This window comes from Sphaeramia orbicularis, chromosome 5, assembly GCF_902148855.1.
Source record: "Sphaeramia orbicularis chromosome 5, fSphaOr1.1, whole genome shotgun sequence".
NCBI classification, from domain to species: Eukaryota; Metazoa; Chordata; class Actinopteri; order Kurtiformes; family Apogonidae; genus Sphaeramia; species Sphaeramia orbicularis.
The window spans coordinates 6,922,986-6,939,630 of record NC_043961.1 but is presented as its reverse complement, the minus strand read 5'-3'; the positions used below and the strand labels follow the sequence as shown (position 1 = coordinate 6,939,630).

Sequence of the window (16,645 nt, the reverse complement as noted above, 5' to 3'; positions counted from 1 at the left end):
TAAAACTGCTTCCTTGTTGAGTTGCAAACAAAGCCTCTGATTGGTTGTTTGGTTCTTCTTTTGTTGCCAGACGGAAAGTTCACATAGTGAACGGGTGCCCTCTGGTGGCTGGAGACCAAACATTACAATGAAATGAAGTAAAACGAAATGAATTAAAAGGAGCATTGTAAATCATGAAAGAATTGAAAGATAATAAATAAAATAAAAACCACAATGTGATTAGATTCAAGAAGTTTGTCATCATATACACATCAGTACTGAGCAATGAAATTCTTATTTTGCAAGTTCCCTTCACACGACTAACATAAGCAATTAAACTAAAGTAGAATGAAATAAAGGAAATAAACTGTACAATTAAAACAGTTTAAACAATGTAAACCAAAACATTAAAGGAAATAAACTGTACAATTAAAACAATTTAAACTATGTAAACCAAAACATTAAAGGAAATAAACTGTACACTAAACAAGGAAAAATAAAAAGGTAAAATAAAATGAAGCGAGTACTCTGCAAAGAGTAAGTGTATCAAGGTGCAAAAAAATAAAGATTGTGCAAGATACAAAATACTGTCGCAGTGGTAAGACGCTGAGTGCAAATATTATTACTGTTGTGCAACTATACAAGAATATGTACAGATCTGAGTTACAGTCAGTCAGTGGGTCAGTAGTGATAAAAACTGTTTTTTAGTCTGGTTTTCTTTGCTTACACGCTCCTGTTGCTTCAGAAATCAGAAGCATGAACAGTGTGTGCTGTGGGTGTGTGTGGATTAGAATAATCTGTAGTCTTATCCTAACTCTAACCCAACCCTAACACGATCCTAAACCTTAAATCCTAACCAGAAAAAATCAAATTTGTGTTATTTACCAAATAAAGAAAAGGACATAAGAATATGTTTAAAGACTTCCAGATATTCATATACCATATGTCCAGTATGAATTTGGGAATAATAATAATAATAATAATTATAATAATAATGATAAAAGACTATCTCTACATTTCTCATAATTAGAGTTTTTGATAAATATAATAGTATAAAATCAGTTTAACCAGACATTAACAGAAAGATGTACACATAAGGAAATATAGCAGATGGGATATTAGCTATAGATGTTAGATTTTGAGAATAATTTAAAACATTACATACATTACATTTGACAGTTTCCTTCTTTTTTATGTTCTTATCCTTATATACAATTCCTGAGTAAATGGAGTAGTTTTACAGTACATGTGCACTCTGTTGGTCAGCATAAACTGTGATTACAGTGAGATTAATTAGAAAACTACTCTTAATTAATTTGAGAGGCAAGTTTTTCATTTATAGGTTTGAAATTCCAAAGAAACAGACAGTGCATTTTCCCACAGGTATAAATATATCCAGTAAATAAGCCAAAACATTGCTCATTATTTTTTATTTTAATTTAAAGAATCTTCTCTGTTGCACCTCTGCTCTTATATGTTCATTTAAAATGCCTAATTATGTGCACTGTGTTGGATTTGAATGTATTTTCGCTCTTGCCTTATATATCCCCATGATTTTTTTGTACTTTATTTTACTTATGTTCATTTGTATTACTGCATTAATATCCTCGTTGAGAGTTTGTACTTTTCACTAGTTCAATGAAAAAAAAAAGAATAAATAAATAAATCCTGTATCTTTTCCCATTTTGTGTGGTTGTATCTACTCCTGAGCAGCAGGGGGCGACAACGCCACACTCCACCGGCGTCCACGTGACTAAACACGGAAGTCACGGGACTGCACAACTACAGCTGTTCATGTCTGCGTTTGTGGTTGACTTTCTCTGTGCTTTGACTGTTTAAAGGAGGGTTATGACCTGCGGTGACCTCACACGGAATGAGCCGCTGAACCGTAGCTCGTGTCGGCCTGAACCTGAGCGGTCATGGCGGTGAACTGGACCGAAAGGATCCCCGCCTTCGGCCGCAGTCCGAGCCGCTTCCTCTCCGGGACCACAGCCGAGACCTTCCTGGCCGAACTGCTCCGGGAGCTCCGGGATGACCGAGCCTCTTACAATGTCAAGGTAAAACCGTAGTGATGTTGAGATGAAGCCTCAGGAGGCATTGAACCACCTTGAGCCAAAGGGTTCGAGAAAGAGGTCATTTCTCGAGGCTTCATGTGCACATGAAACCACCTACTGGCCAGGTGTGGAACCACAGGCGGCTGAGTGTGAACCATACAAGGTGTGATGCGTTGAAGTTGTGCATCTGGTATGGCTCTTGGGTACGACGGCGTATTAGGGCCACATACGAAAAAAAAAAAAAAAAAAACACGCTTGTCACCACGAGAATAAAGTCGTAGTTAAAAAAAAAAAAAAGAAAAAAAGTCATTAACGAGAATAAAGTCGTAGTTTTTTTTTTTTTTTAAGTCATTATTTAACGAGAATAAAGTCGTTAATTAATGAGAATAAAGTCGTTACTTAATGAGAATAAAGTCATTATTTAACGAGAATAAAGTCGTTGATTAATGAGGATAAAGTCATTATTTAACGAGAATAAAGTCGTTAATTAATGAGAATAAAGTCATTATTTAACGAGAATAAAGTCGTTGATTAATGAGGATAAAGTCATTATTTAACGAGAATAAAGTCGTTAATTAATGAGAATAAAGTCACTATTTAACGAGAATAAAGTCGTTAATTAATGAGAATAAAGTCGTTACTTAATGAGAATAAAGTCGTTAATTAATGAGAATAAAGTCATTATTTAACGAGAATAAAGTCGTTGATTAATGAGGATAAAGTCGTTGATTAACTAGAATAAAGTCGGTACAGCTGGGCAGCGAGGCTTTGGACGTCATCATTTTCGGCTCCTCCCCTAAATGAAGCAAGCCTCGATACATGCTTCACGGAAACGCCCCCTCCGTTACTCGACACACGCTTTGAAGCCTCGGCACATCCTCGAACATCACAATAAAACCAACAAAAACTGTGAGAGTATAGTCCACAGATCCACAGAGGACTGAGCCTTTACTGGGTAATTAGACAAAGGATTATTATTTTTTAAAGTTAATGGCTGTTATTTAGTCCTGAAGGCAAGGTAAGTTTATTTGTATAGGGTAGGGTGGTCCAAAAAAAAATTTTTTTTAAAAAAGATTCTCTGGATTAGAACCCTGCATTTGGTTCCATATCTGGTCAAATTACTTCGATCCAAATTTTATGCAAATTAATTAATATTTAGAGGTTGCACAGACACGTGCAGATTGCTCTATATACTTTAACATAACTAGCCAAATGAATAAAGCATATGAGAATAATTTGTAATTTTATTCTCAAAGTCAAACTGCAACTCGCATAAAAATGTTTCTTAGAAAGTCCAGCAACCACTGTCGCTTTATTGAAATTACAAAAAATGTTCCTGTGTTCTTTGACAACTTGGAGCCAGTGCTGTTTGTGATCTTCATTTGTTGTTTGGCTACAGCTGAAGTCTTGAATAAGCTTCACCCCTCTTTCAGAAACATCACTGACAACTTTTCTAGAATGCACAATTTTCACAGCCTTCTGAAAGTCTGCATCATCAGCCCAGTCTTCTGCAGGAATTCTGAAGAATGTTTGTGGCAGATCCAAAGTTTCAAAGAAACGCATGGTGCTGGTGGTGACAAAATCCCTGATCTGCTTCCCTTCATAATCTGCTGGATTAAGGGCATCCCAACGCTTTAGTGGAACCTCTGAACCTTCATGTTCCATCATGTTGTGAACCATCAGCTGCTTCTGCTCTTGTGTCACACTGGAGTGGAAGAATGCCAGGACAACCAGTTCTTCACTCCAGTACCACAGATGTCGGCCGAAAGCTGTTAAGGCTGCTTTCTTGACAACTGAATTTTCATACTGACAACTTTTTAAGGAATGCCAAATCATTTGCAGGGGCTTTTCGCTGGTCATGGGGCTTCAAACCATGCTGTGATGTAGAGGCTTTGTGCAACCTCTAAAACATCTCCTTTTTCTTCCAAATATTTTCCTAAATCATCTTTTGAATGCCAAAACCTAATGCAGGGTTCTAATTGAGGTGATCTGAAACTTTATTTTTTACCAGGATTGTTGGACCACCCTAGTTTAGCACATTTCAGCAACAAGGCAATTCAAGACGCTTCACACAGGACATTGAAATACGACAGGGAAAAAGAAACACATTTAAAACGTTATAAAAGAAACATGTAAAAGGTGATTAAAAACAGCCAAGTAAGAAAACAACACATAAAACCCAAAAACATAAAAACACACTCATATTAAAGTAAGAGTTGCAGTGCAGAGTTTGGAAGGAGAATATAAAATCTAAAAAGTAAAAACCTTTTAGTCAAAGGCAGCAGTGAACAAGTGAGTCTTTAACCTGGACTTAAAAGAACTCAGACTCTCAGCAGACCTGATATTTTCAGGTAGTTTGTTCCACATATACGGAGCATAGAAACTGAACACTGATTCTCCATGTTTAGTTCTGACTTCTGGAGCACAGAGCAGACCTGCACCAGACCACCTTAGTGGTCTGGAGGGTTCATACTGGACTAGAAAGTCTCTGATGGATTTTGGGCCTAAACCATTCAGTGCTTTATATGCTAGCAAGAGAATTTTAAAGTCTATTCTCTGAGAGACAGGGAGCCAGTGTAGAGACCTCAGAAGTGGACTGATGTGGTCCAGTGTAGAGACCTCAGAAGTGGACTGATGTGGTCCAGTGTAGAGACCTCAGAAGTGGACTGATGTGGTCCAGTGTAGAGACCTCAGAAGTGGACTGATGTGGTCCACTCTCTTGGTCTTAATGAGGACTGGAGCAGCTGCATTCTGGATCAGCTGCAGTCGTCTGTTTGACTTTTTAGGCAGACCAGAGAATACAAGGTGGAAAAAACAGTCAGATGGTAGTGGTTTTAAAATAATTTAATTTAATAGAACTATTCTCAGCAGCAGCAGCATCTTCCTCGGAAGTCGCAAAAAAAAAAAAAAAAAAAGTTGAATGAAGTCCAATTAAAGTAAGTTTTATTTATAGAGCACTTTTCACAGACAGGGAGTCATAAAGTGCTTTACAGTGCAAAACAGTTAAAACCAAGTAAAAATGCAAAATAAAATACAGTTTTAAAATCCAGTTAAAATACGATTAAAATGCAAAAGAAATAGTCCAATAAAATGCAGTGTATATACAATAAGTAGACGATACACTAATAAAAAATATTAAATGTACATGATGTAAAGTGCACATGGTGCATGAGTATGTTCCTCTTTATGGTGGAGGCTCCACACATTCTGTTTATTCACACCCTCAGTGTCCTGTGTGTCCTTTCAGAGAGTAGAAGTAAAACAAAGACGAAAATGAATAAAATGAATGAGTGGTTTATTTTTGGTTTGTACAGTAATCACCACACACAGTACAACAACCACAATAAACACAAAAACCAAAAAAAAGGAATAGGCCAGAAGCAGTTTATTTTTTGCCTCTCCTTCTCACCTGACACACCGCTTATGTTAATTTAAATGTTTACATCATTGAGCATTGTCATTATAACAAAAGAATCAATAACAAAACAAAAACACATCTACCATCTCCATTTAATATTCCCGAATGATCGTATACTTAAGGCATTTTTTAAACTTTATCAGAGAAGTGAACGACTTAAATTCATCATCAAGTCCATCCTATAATTTCACACCCACAACCCAAATACATCTGGACTTCACATTTGTCTTCACTTTGATACTTTCAAAAATATAAAGACCTCTTAAATTATATTTACTCTCTCTCAATTTATAGAACTCTTGAACGGTATTTGGAACAATATTATTTTTTACTTTATAAATCATCTCTAATATTTTAATATATACAGTATCCAGCAATTTCAAGGTATTAAGTTGAATAAATAAATTATTAGTTGCTTCAAAATATCCTACTTTATTACTTATTCTAATAGCTCTAAAAGACTCAACAAGATGAAATTATTGTAAAACACATAAGATGCAAACACACCTGGACGGTCTGATATTATTCTGTTCATTTTCTTCATTTTAATGTTGTCAAAGTCAGTATCACTCTCTCACTCTGTGTCCTGTGTGTTGACCCTGTCCTCTGTGTCTGTCCCAAGGTTCTGATAGTTTTGGATTTTTCATTATAGTTTAGTTTTATTTAGTTTACGCTTTTTTTTCTGTAATTCAGTTAGTTTTAATTTGTTTTTAGAGCAGGTTTGCTAGTTTTTAGTAGTTTTTGTTTTTTTCTAAATGCTTAGTTTTTTCTTCTTTTTTCTTCTTTTCTCTTCTTCTCCGTCGTGTTCAAATAAATCCCAGACAGGACTCTGCTGCTTTCTCCCAACTTTAGTCTCCATGTTTCCAGGTAGAGTGGGGACCAGAAGACAACTGGAAACCACAAGTGATGGGCCGTTAAATATCATATGGTGCCACCAGCTAAAATTCCTTGAGGGAAATAAATTGATTTCGTACCAATCCGACATTGACAAAGATGAAAACAAAGGGAATTTTATCCATAAGTTTAAGTTAGGTTTGTAAGCACACAATACAGTTTCAGTTAGTTATTGTTTTTTTTCTTTTAATTATAGTTTTTATTTATTTTAGTTAACAAAAATGTTTTTTCAATTCTAGTTTTCGTCATTTCGTTAGTTTTTGTTAATGATAAAAACCTTGGTCTGTCCTCAGGTCCTCCTTCTGTCCCCTCTGTGTGAACACCCACACCTGCTGTGTCCTTCAGACTCTGTGGGTGAGGAGACGGTCCTGGAGCTCATGTCCGTCTTCGCCCAGTCTCCTCCCAAGTGCGTCCATTTTCGCTGTCACCTCCTCCTGGCCATCACCTCTGTGCTGGTCTGTACTAACTGTGTGAACCAGCGTTCCTGTGCGTGTCAGGACTTCCTGGACCTGCTCCTCCAGCTCGTCCAGGACACCACTGACCTCCACGCTGACGGCGCCGTTCGCTCTGTTCGGGCCACGGCCTGTGACTGCCTCAGGGAGCTGGAGGCCTGTTGTCCTGGCCTTCTGTCCCAGCGTCTGGAGCTTCTGAGCGGGCTTCGCCAACGAGAGACGTCCAGGCTTCACCAGGTGTACACAGAACTCCACACTCTGGTCCTAAGGAACGCTGTTTATCAGCTCACACAGGAACCAGGAGCTGGTGCAAAGCAGCTTAAAGCCGTTCTGGATGGAAACGCTTCCATCGCATGTGAAGCGGACCAGCATTCAGGTCAGCTGAAGGACCAGGACTCGGGTGCACTGTGGTCCCTGGTCCTGGGTCCCATGGGTTCGGTGCCGACCCTGCACACGGGGCCGGACTGTAAAGAGCTGCGCTCAGTGCTGTCGTCGCTGCTGGAGGAGTCGTACCTGCTCACCCCACTGTGTCAGTCCGCTCTGCTCCACAGACTCATAGAGGTGGTTGCCATGGTACCAGGAATTCCTCCTGTCGTATTCAGAGCTCAGCTGCTGCGACTTCTTGGAACCACCGAGGTTTGTATGACATGCCAGACTCATCTCATGAAATTGCATTATATGTAACAGCAGTTGTTATGGTAATTGGCGTGATATATGTACGTATTTTCATCGTTTTGTGTGTTATTCAATGCCATTGGATTGTGTGTCAATTTATGCCAAGATCTCAGATTTACATATTTGTAACTCCTAAACCTAAACTTAAATGTAATCGCTAATCGCGTGGTATTTGACACAGCAGGAACATACACACGGAAAGCTTACAATGTGTACAGATAACATGCCAATTAAAAGTGGCGTGTATATTTACGCAATTTATGATATCACGTTGGAAATGCTGTTATGTGCTTTTCACTCATACTTTTATATGTATGTATTCTGTGGTTCAGGGGTGTCAGTCTCAGTTTAGTTCAGTTCATAGTACAGCCCAATCTAAGATCAACCGGACCAGTAAAATAATAGTATAATGACGTATAAATAATCCTCTAAGTAAAATTAAATTCTGAAAATGTTGTCATTTTCAAACTTTTTGTTCACAAAAAAATGTTTAACATGAAAAAACCTAACTTCTTAAGAAAAATAAGTGCAATTTTAACAGTATTAGTCTCAAGTTATCATTTATACACGTGGATTAGAGATAAAAGTGAATCTACAAAGGCACAAAATATTTAGTTTCAGGCAAAATATTGATACAATTTTGGAGTTTGGTATTTGTAACTAAATGACTGACTTTGACTGTTAACATCTTCAGTGTAATTTGGCACTTCGCAAATCCATCTCACAGGCCAGATTAGAACCTTTGATGGCCTTGTTTTGGTCCGTGGGTCGTATATTTGACACCTCTGCTATAGTTCATGAGATAAACAAGATGTTGAGGCTTTTAAAAAATTTTATATTTTAATTGATCAAGTAAATAAAATAAATTAAAATAATCATTCGATTGTAGATGAAACTATAAGCTTCTTTCGTAACTACTGAGGATAAAAAAAAATGTGAAACTGTTTTTGTGATTTAGAAGTGAACTGTGTGTGTGTGTGTGTGTGTGTGTGTTTCCAGGTTTGTCTTCTTCACACCACTCTGCTGATGAAGAGTGCGTTCACTGACTGTCTGTTCAGCGCAGAGGATGAGGCGTTCATGCTCAAACGCCTGGTTGTCCTTTCCCAGCATCCCCTGCTGACCACGCCCGAGAAGCTGTTCTACATGGACTGCATCCTGCACTTCCCTGAGAACCGACCAATCAGCTGCGGAGACGGCGACGAAGGCCCGCCCGTGCTGCTGACGCCCCGGTTGGCGGCGGCGCTGGTGCCGACGGTGTTCAACGACAGCGCCTCGATGCTGGCCCGCCTCAACCTGCTGTCCCTGGTGTACCTGGAGAACGGGGAGGAGGAGGAGGGGCGGGGCCTGGCCTACCTGTATGAACACCTGGTTTCTCTGATCCGCATCGTGGAGAACGGAGGCAGCCGAGACGTTGTGACCACTTTCTTCCGAGCCGCCTTCCTGTTTCTGTTCTACTTCTGCCACGTGCAGCGTTACTCGGACCGGCTGACGGAGCTGCTGTGTGACCTGTACCTCCACCACGCCCACCTGGCCCCCCACCTCATCAACCTGGCCGACCAGACCCAGGACAGGCTCCCAGAATCCACCTGGACTCTGGGACTCCTCAAAGCTTTACAGAGAGGAATCACCGAGGGGCCTCTGGCTAAACTGACCCTGCACGACCTCAGCTGGCACCTGAAGATGCTGGGGCGGGTGGCGGAGGAGGGCGACATCCCCCAGCAGACCACCCTCCGCTTCCTGTCCAGCATCGTCACTCCGTCATCCTCGTCGCTGTGCGTCAATGGCAACTGGCGTTTGGGGAACAGCGTCCTAGCCGTTTGCCGCCGCCTGCTCGTCCACCCGAGCCTGGACTCGCTGCTGATCCCTCTGGCTGATGTCCTGCAGCACCTCGCCTGCCGTTACGGAGACACGGACATCCAGGACCACGCCCGCCTCTACTACACCCTCCTCACTACTCTGTCCAGGGAGAAACTGGCAGGGATGTTGGCGCAAGGTGCGGCTCTGGAAGGACGGGAGGTCAAGAAGCGAACGCTGTCTGGAATCGTGGCCGAGAGCGAGGGGCTGGTGAGCGTTCTGACCGTCCATCACACGGACAAACGCATATTTAATCTGGTGGAGACGCACAGGACGCAGGACACTGATGTGGGAGGGGGTGATGATGGTCCAGATCAACCCGAGACGGCGCTGGAGGCGTACAGAGCTCAGTTTGACCGTCGGGACTTCGTCTCTGAGATCGTCCTAAACTACCAGCTGGTCCACACAGAGGATTCGGACGCTCGCTTCGACCAGCTCTTCAGCGTCCGCCTGCACTTCAGCCTGACGGACGACCACTACGAGGAGCTGAGCGACCTCACGGCGCCGTGTCTCTTCAGAGCGCGTCCGTCTCCTGTCGTGCAGCTCAGACTGAAGCCTCGGCAGCCGTACCCGACCGCGCTCCACGTCAGCGCCGTCTTCACCACGCAGGACGGACTCTCCTGGCACACGGTCCTCCCAGACGTCCACATCACCTTCCAGCAGACCTTCACGTCTCTGCCCGCGCCGACCACCTGGGGACGAAACGCCAAACTGAAGGTGTTTGACGGATTATGGGACGAAATCAGCACCGACTGCGAAGAGAAGGACGGAGCAGAGAGCGCTACGAGTCTGTTCTGCTGCCGTCTGCAGACGGACGCCCTCTCCGAGTTGGTGCAGAAACACTTCCTGCCGTACCTCGTTTCACATCCCAGTGATAAAGACGAACTCAAAGTATTGATCTTCCTCCCACCACGTTCTCACACGCTGCTGAAGATCAGGCCTGAGGAAGACGCCGTGCACTTCAACATAGCAACAGACAACTGGCAACTTCTGCCGCACATCAGCTCATTCCTGTTGATGGTTACAGGACAGGAAGTCACCGACAGCTGACAGGAAGTAGCCGAATGACAGGTATTTAATGAGACATTTCACAGAACTATCACATTTGTCACTTGAATACAGCTTTATTTCAACTAAAAATTAAATAATTGAAGTTGGATAATTGCAAATAATGTTACTGAATTTAATGTGTTGCTGCAATTTTCATGACAAAATATTGAATAAAATGTTACTGCTTGTAAATGAAAGGCAAATTATGAATAAATTCACAAACTGCACATTGATTTCCTTCGTGTGTCTTTGTTTGAAGATCTGAAAACAGAAAATGGATCTGACACTGAAAGTAGGTTTTGAAACTGGAAGAAGTTAAACTGAAAACATCTCAAATATCAAAATATACATGGAAGCAAAAATAACAAATTGAACCTGATATTATCCTTACCATTAATCAATATTATAACTTTTGAGCATTTCAAAGCATTACTAGATGATGAAATCACCTTTTGTTTGGAAAGTTGAACCTTTAGCTGACGTTTGTTGAGATATTCGGGGCGATGGTAAACAAACTGGAACTCTGGAGTAAATAAAGCAGCTGCATCTGAAAACTGTCTTAATATCTTCGTGATTTTGTGACCGTTTTATGTCTAAAAACAGCCGTAATGTAAAGCCTTAAAGACAGTGGGAAACACTGAATGTAAATATAACTTCAGTTTGTTTCCACATAAACACCACAGGACTCTTAACTCTTTAGTTCCATTACTAGAACTATCAGTAATAAAGGCGTCTTGAGCCAAAAAGTTCAGATTTGATTTTACATTATTGTCCACAAACAGGTGACACAAAGAACCTGGGTTAAGGGTTCCACGCTACGGAAATCTGTAAGACGTACGTAAACTTAAGTGCTCTGTGACGCTCTGATAAAAATGACTTCAGTTAAAATGGCCGTTTTTATAAAACTCGTTCAGTCCGGGTCCAGGGGTCCGTCATTCGTTCAGGCCTTTGAAGTTGGGTTCTGAATACGGCGGTAAGGCGGTCTGCCGGCTCAGCAGTTTGTCCATGATGGCGATTTCTGCGTCCCTTTTCTCCACCTCGTCCACGGGCGTCCACGACATGTCATGCTGGAGTTTGAAGGCACCGACGAAAACATGAGGGCAGCTGGGACCCCATTCCTGAAACAGAACCAGATGTTTATGCGTAAGACGGAGAATTAGAGAATTAAGTGTCTCATATAAATCAGTCTGGGATCACAACTGCAGGGTTCGTACACAATAAGTAAGGGTCATTTTTATGTTTTTTTCCTGCACAGCGTCTTATCACTGAGGTAAAATACATATCTACAGGAATACATACACACTCAGTTTTCCCAATTTTTTCACAATAATGTACATTGTATTATGCTGCAAGTGTCTAAAATTATGTTTCATTATAGCAAAAAGTTTACAAATTAAAGGAGAACACAAAGTTTTATCCAAAAAAAGGGAAGTCACTTGGTGTTTTTCCAGACACACTCAGGAAAACTGTACCTGGAGTCGACCTGAGAACATCTGGGAATTTTATTTTGTAACGAAGTTTTATTTTTTAAAATGTATTACCTCTGTGTAAGTAGCTTTGGCTTGAGTTAATGTTGAAAATAAATAACTCACAGAATTGCAAACCCTTTCAAGCACTTAAACTAAAATTTAATCACTTTTCAGACCTTGAAAACACAACATTGAAATTCAAGCCGTTTGAAGGATTTCAACTACCTGTACAAAACCTGCCACTGAAAAAAGATCAGAAATAAATATTCTACAATTACGCTGTTCTAATTGTGGAGTGTTACTACTTAAGTTTTATGTATTTCTTTGTAGTATTTATAATTTCTTTCCTGCTAATTTTTATTGTACGGAACAACTGTAAAACAACATTTTCCTCTGGGATTAATAAAGGATTCTGGTTCTGATCCTCTGACTCTAAGAACAAGAGGAAACCGGTTTGTACTTGCACATAGTTCAGAGATACGGTAGCCCTGAGGGTCAAACAACATATGACACCGCACAACGTCATGTTTCCTGAAGCATTTGTTAAACTTTGTTTCATTAAATGTATGTTGTTGTTTTTTTGGTTTTTTTATTTTGCTGTATTTCATTCAATGTTGGTATTTTCTGAAAATCTTTTCTCTCTCATTGTCACTATAATTGAACTAATCTAATCGTACTAATCTACCGGTCAGATCCAATGTGAACTGGCTGTTTCAGCTGCTGCTTCTCTATCACGTCCTCAGTTACATGAACTTTGAACACCACACACGCACGCACGCACGCACGCACGCACACACACACACACACACACACACACACACACACACACACAGCTGTTGGTCAGACCTACACGTGTTGTTCACAGGAGGAGAATGTTATGAAACTAAAACTCTGACGGCATTTTGTAACTACTGAAGTTAAGTCAGTGACATAACATCTGAGTTTGATGTTATTGACATAATATTAATAATACATAAAAAAACAACAGGGTTCATATGGTGCTTGAAATCCTTGAAAATGCTTGAATTTCAGTGTGTTTTCAATGTCTGAAAAGTGCTTGAATTTTAGTTGAAGTGCTTGCAGTTATAACTGATGTGATTTACTTATTTTTCATACTAACTCTACCAGGTTAAATGCCAAAGCTACTGACAGAGGTGATACATTCTGAAAAATAAAACTTTATGTCAAACGGAACATTAGTGGGTGTTCTCAGGTCAACTCTAGGTACATTTTTACAGAGTATCTGAAGAACACCAAGTAGCTTCCCTTTTTTCTCCTTTAATTTCTAAACTTTTTGCTATTCTGAAACATAATTTTAGACGTTTACACCATAATACAATGTACATCGCTGTGATAAAAAGTTAAAAAAAATAAATAAATTATGAGTATATGTATTCCTGTACATACAGTCGCGAAAAAAAAATGATTAGACCATCAAAAGTCATCAAAAACAATGGTTATGCAATCCAGCACTTACTCCTGTGTGTATCATGTGACTAAACAGACAGAAATGAAAACATGGAATGTCTGAAACACTGTTTTTGTCATAGCTATTGGTGTAAGAACTGAAGTGATTTGGTTTTTTATCAAGAAAACATGTTAAATGGATAGATATCAGCTCTGAAATTAAACTACTATGAGCTATTTTTGTTGTTTTCATTGTATTTGTCCAAACAAATGGACCTTTAGTTGGACCAGGCATTAAAATGAACAAGAAATTGAAGAAAATGAGGGGTGGTCTAATAATTTTTCCATGACTGTATGTATTTGACCGCAGTGATAAGGTGTTGTGCTGGAAAAATGTGAAATTGACCCTTAAAAGTGCTTGAATTTGACCTTGAAAAATGTATCTGAACCTTGAAAACAAACCTTAGGAGAGATGATGGAGAAGTATTTCTGTCCTGACGGCCGTTCGTAGAGGTAGTACATGTTCCCTGGTTTCTTCACGATGTTACAGGCAGCGTGATGGAGGTCAGCGTCTCTTTTAGCCTCTTCCAAAACCTTCCAGGACAGAAGAAAACGCCTGAACTGGGAGCCCGTTTGGACATCCTCTTGTTACATTTGAGGCGGTTCTGCTGATGCTCTTACCTTTCTCGCCTGTTCCTGTAGGTATCTGATCTGATCGGCGATGACTGTCAGCTTGTTGCAGGCGTTAGCTTTGATAAAATCATCTCCCTGAGAAAATTAACACATTATAAATAGAATATGAGGGTACAGCGGTGAATATGGCTGCCATCTGCATTTCCTTTTACTGGTTCGAGTCCACACCTTCTGTACTTGTGCTGCCAGAGCCACCAGGTCCATGGGGTCTCCCACCCTGTTGGTCTGATAGGAGCTGACCAGTTCCAGACCACCGGGGGCGCTGCTGCTCTCAACCAGAGTGACTGCAAACACACACAGGACCACCATGAATATCCACTCCCAACATTTAAGAACGTACGCAAGAGAAAAGCAGCTGGTGCAGATAATGGACAAACAGAGAGACTTCATATTAATGTTTGTATTTTATGGATTTAATGAACTACAACTCAACTGACAGCTTTAGTTTTTTTTCATGTTATAGTTTATTGCCCCTTCCTGAAAGTCACTTATCCACAAATGTGTTGATTTTGTATATTTGTGATACGAAAGAAGAGGAGTAGGACCACTGGAAAAAATACAATAAACTTAAGGTCCAATTTTATTTTTATTATTATTATTATTATTATTATTATTATTATTATTATTATTATTATTATTATTATTATTATGATGAGAAAAAAGTTGGAATTCTGGGGGAAAAAAATCAAACTTTTCTTCTAAAAATCGTGAGAAATTATGAGAAAAAAAGGTCAGAATTCTGAGAAAAAAGTCAAACTTTTTTTCTCAGAATTGTGACTTTTTTCTTATAATAATTTCTTGTCAAACTTTTTTCTCAGAATCATGAGAAATTATTATGAAAAAAAAGTCAGAATTCTGAGAAAAAAGTTGACTTTTCAAAGTTTGACAGAATTCTGACTTTTTTTTTTCAGAATAATAATAAAAAAATATATTGGACCTTAATTTTGTTTTTCCAGTTGTCCTACTCCTCTTCTGTATGACACAGCCTAAGGAATGAAGTGTTCTTTTATGTTAACTTAAGATTTTTTTCTCCTTCTTAAGAAAAACAAACTATGATCTAATAGAATATGATGCATTGCTGTGGATTAAACTTACGACAATTTATTAAGTTGTTAAACAAGCTGAACCTTAAACATGTATAGGAATAAATATAGCACACACAAATACAAAAAACATATATAATACTAAAACTCTGACATGGGGTGTGACTGCACAGTGACTTTTCGTTCTTTCATTTCGTTGATGATTCTTTCTTAATCTTCACCATTAAGAAAGTATCATTACTATCATTTACTTTTACTGAAGGTTTTGAAAGCAGTGGTTTTATTTGCACTGTGGTTTCAGTACTTTCAGCTGTTCTTAGAATAGTAGGTGGTGTGATGCAATAAACATCTGAAACATTCTGTACATAAGTAGAGTGGACAGGATTTACCCTGTAGCCTCCTAAACTGACTGGTACAGATTAAACCAACTTTTTAAATATTAAACAGAGACAGTTACACATTTACTTTATTATTGCTGCTCATCCTTTTGTGTTTTGGAAGAGAAAGTTGATTATAATAAGACCACATTTTCTACAGCAATGAATCCTAAAGAATGTAATTACTATATTTTCATTTCATTTGCCAAGCATGGTTCTGCTTTAAGTAGAATTCACTGTATTTTCTGTAACTCCTTAGTAGGAAATAAGAAAAGTGAATTTTAAAGAATAATTCTCTGCAGCTTAAATTGATTTTTTATGTCATCATCATAATTATTTTTTGTCACTTCCTTTATTTAATTTTAATAAGAAAATGTGGAAATCTTCAAAGTGAAAATATCAGATGTGTAATGATTTCAAATATTGTTCACTTATGATCTCAATTTGTATCATTGACAAATGATAAGTACATGCTGTGACTGTATGAAAGTGTTTGATTAATTTGTTAAATATTATAATTATAATTCATTTAGTATTATATGCACATCACAAACAAGAATTGTATTTTATTTTTTTTAAATTATCATGCTTTAACAGCATTATGCAGGAGAGGATAGATGCCCAAAAATGCTTATATAAACACCTCCCCAGAAATAAACAATACACAAAAAAGAAATAAAGAATGAAAATACGATATAACTGAAATAATTAAAAGTAAAAATAAAAAATACAAATGATATGAAGCCTTACATTTTTTTCGTAAATTACAGTCCTATTCAGCTGCTTTTCAAATAATGATGAAGATGTTGATTGAAGTTCTGGACATATATTATTCCATAGATGTGTATTATACTTAAATTTTTTATTCATTCTTCTGTTTTTCAAACCTCAGCAGCTGCTTGAATTCACAGCAGCTCTTGTCAGGTTACATGAACAGAATCTACTGATTTAAAGTCATTTCTCTTTCTGTGTCAGACTAGTTAACTTTACTCTGGACTGGTTTAACTTATAAACATTCATAAATATCCGTTAATATAAATGTCATTACTTAGTGAAGTCAAAACATTCATTTGCTTGTAAACTTTGACAGCTTCACTATTAGCTTCATATGTAATTTTTTTTTTTTTTTTAACTTTACCTGGAGTTTTGGAGTGTTGGTCGAGTAGACTCACAGTCCGGTCCATTTTCTTCTATTTCAGCTTCAATTAAATCCCAGTGAATGTTTTTTTTTTTCTAAATATATCTGCTCCGTCCACCTGCCGGTTTTGTAACAGCTAACG

General features: G+C 38.8%; 2 protein-coding genes across 2 annotated transcripts; one reads left to right on the top strand and one right to left on the bottom strand.

Annotated features, from left to right (window-relative positions):
• The first annotated feature begins 1,744 nt into the window (after positions 1 to 1,744).
• LOC115418985 (AP-5 complex subunit beta-1-like) lies at positions 1,745 to 10,603 on the top strand. Its single transcript, XM_030133562.1, has 3 exons — positions 1,745 to 2,036; positions 6,639 to 7,433; positions 8,472 to 10,603. Exons 1-3 carry the CDS (start codon positions 1,899 to 1,901, stop codon positions 10,374 to 10,376), a joined length of 2,838 nt encoding a protein of 945 aa, XP_029989422.1. The 5' UTR covers positions 1,745 to 1,898; the 3' UTR covers positions 10,377 to 10,603.
• On the bottom strand, positions 10,486 to 16,645 carry LOC115418993 (uncharacterized protein C1orf50 homolog). The gene is made up of 5 exons (XM_030133570.1): positions 16,504 to 16,645; positions 14,114 to 14,229; positions 13,934 to 14,020; positions 13,715 to 13,846; positions 10,486 to 11,494 (listed from the first exon to the last, which is right to left on the bottom strand). Exons 1-5 carry the CDS (start codon positions 16,547 to 16,549, stop codon positions 11,309 to 11,311), a joined length of 567 nt encoding a protein of 188 aa, XP_029989430.1. The 5' UTR covers positions 16,550 to 16,645; the 3' UTR covers positions 10,486 to 11,308.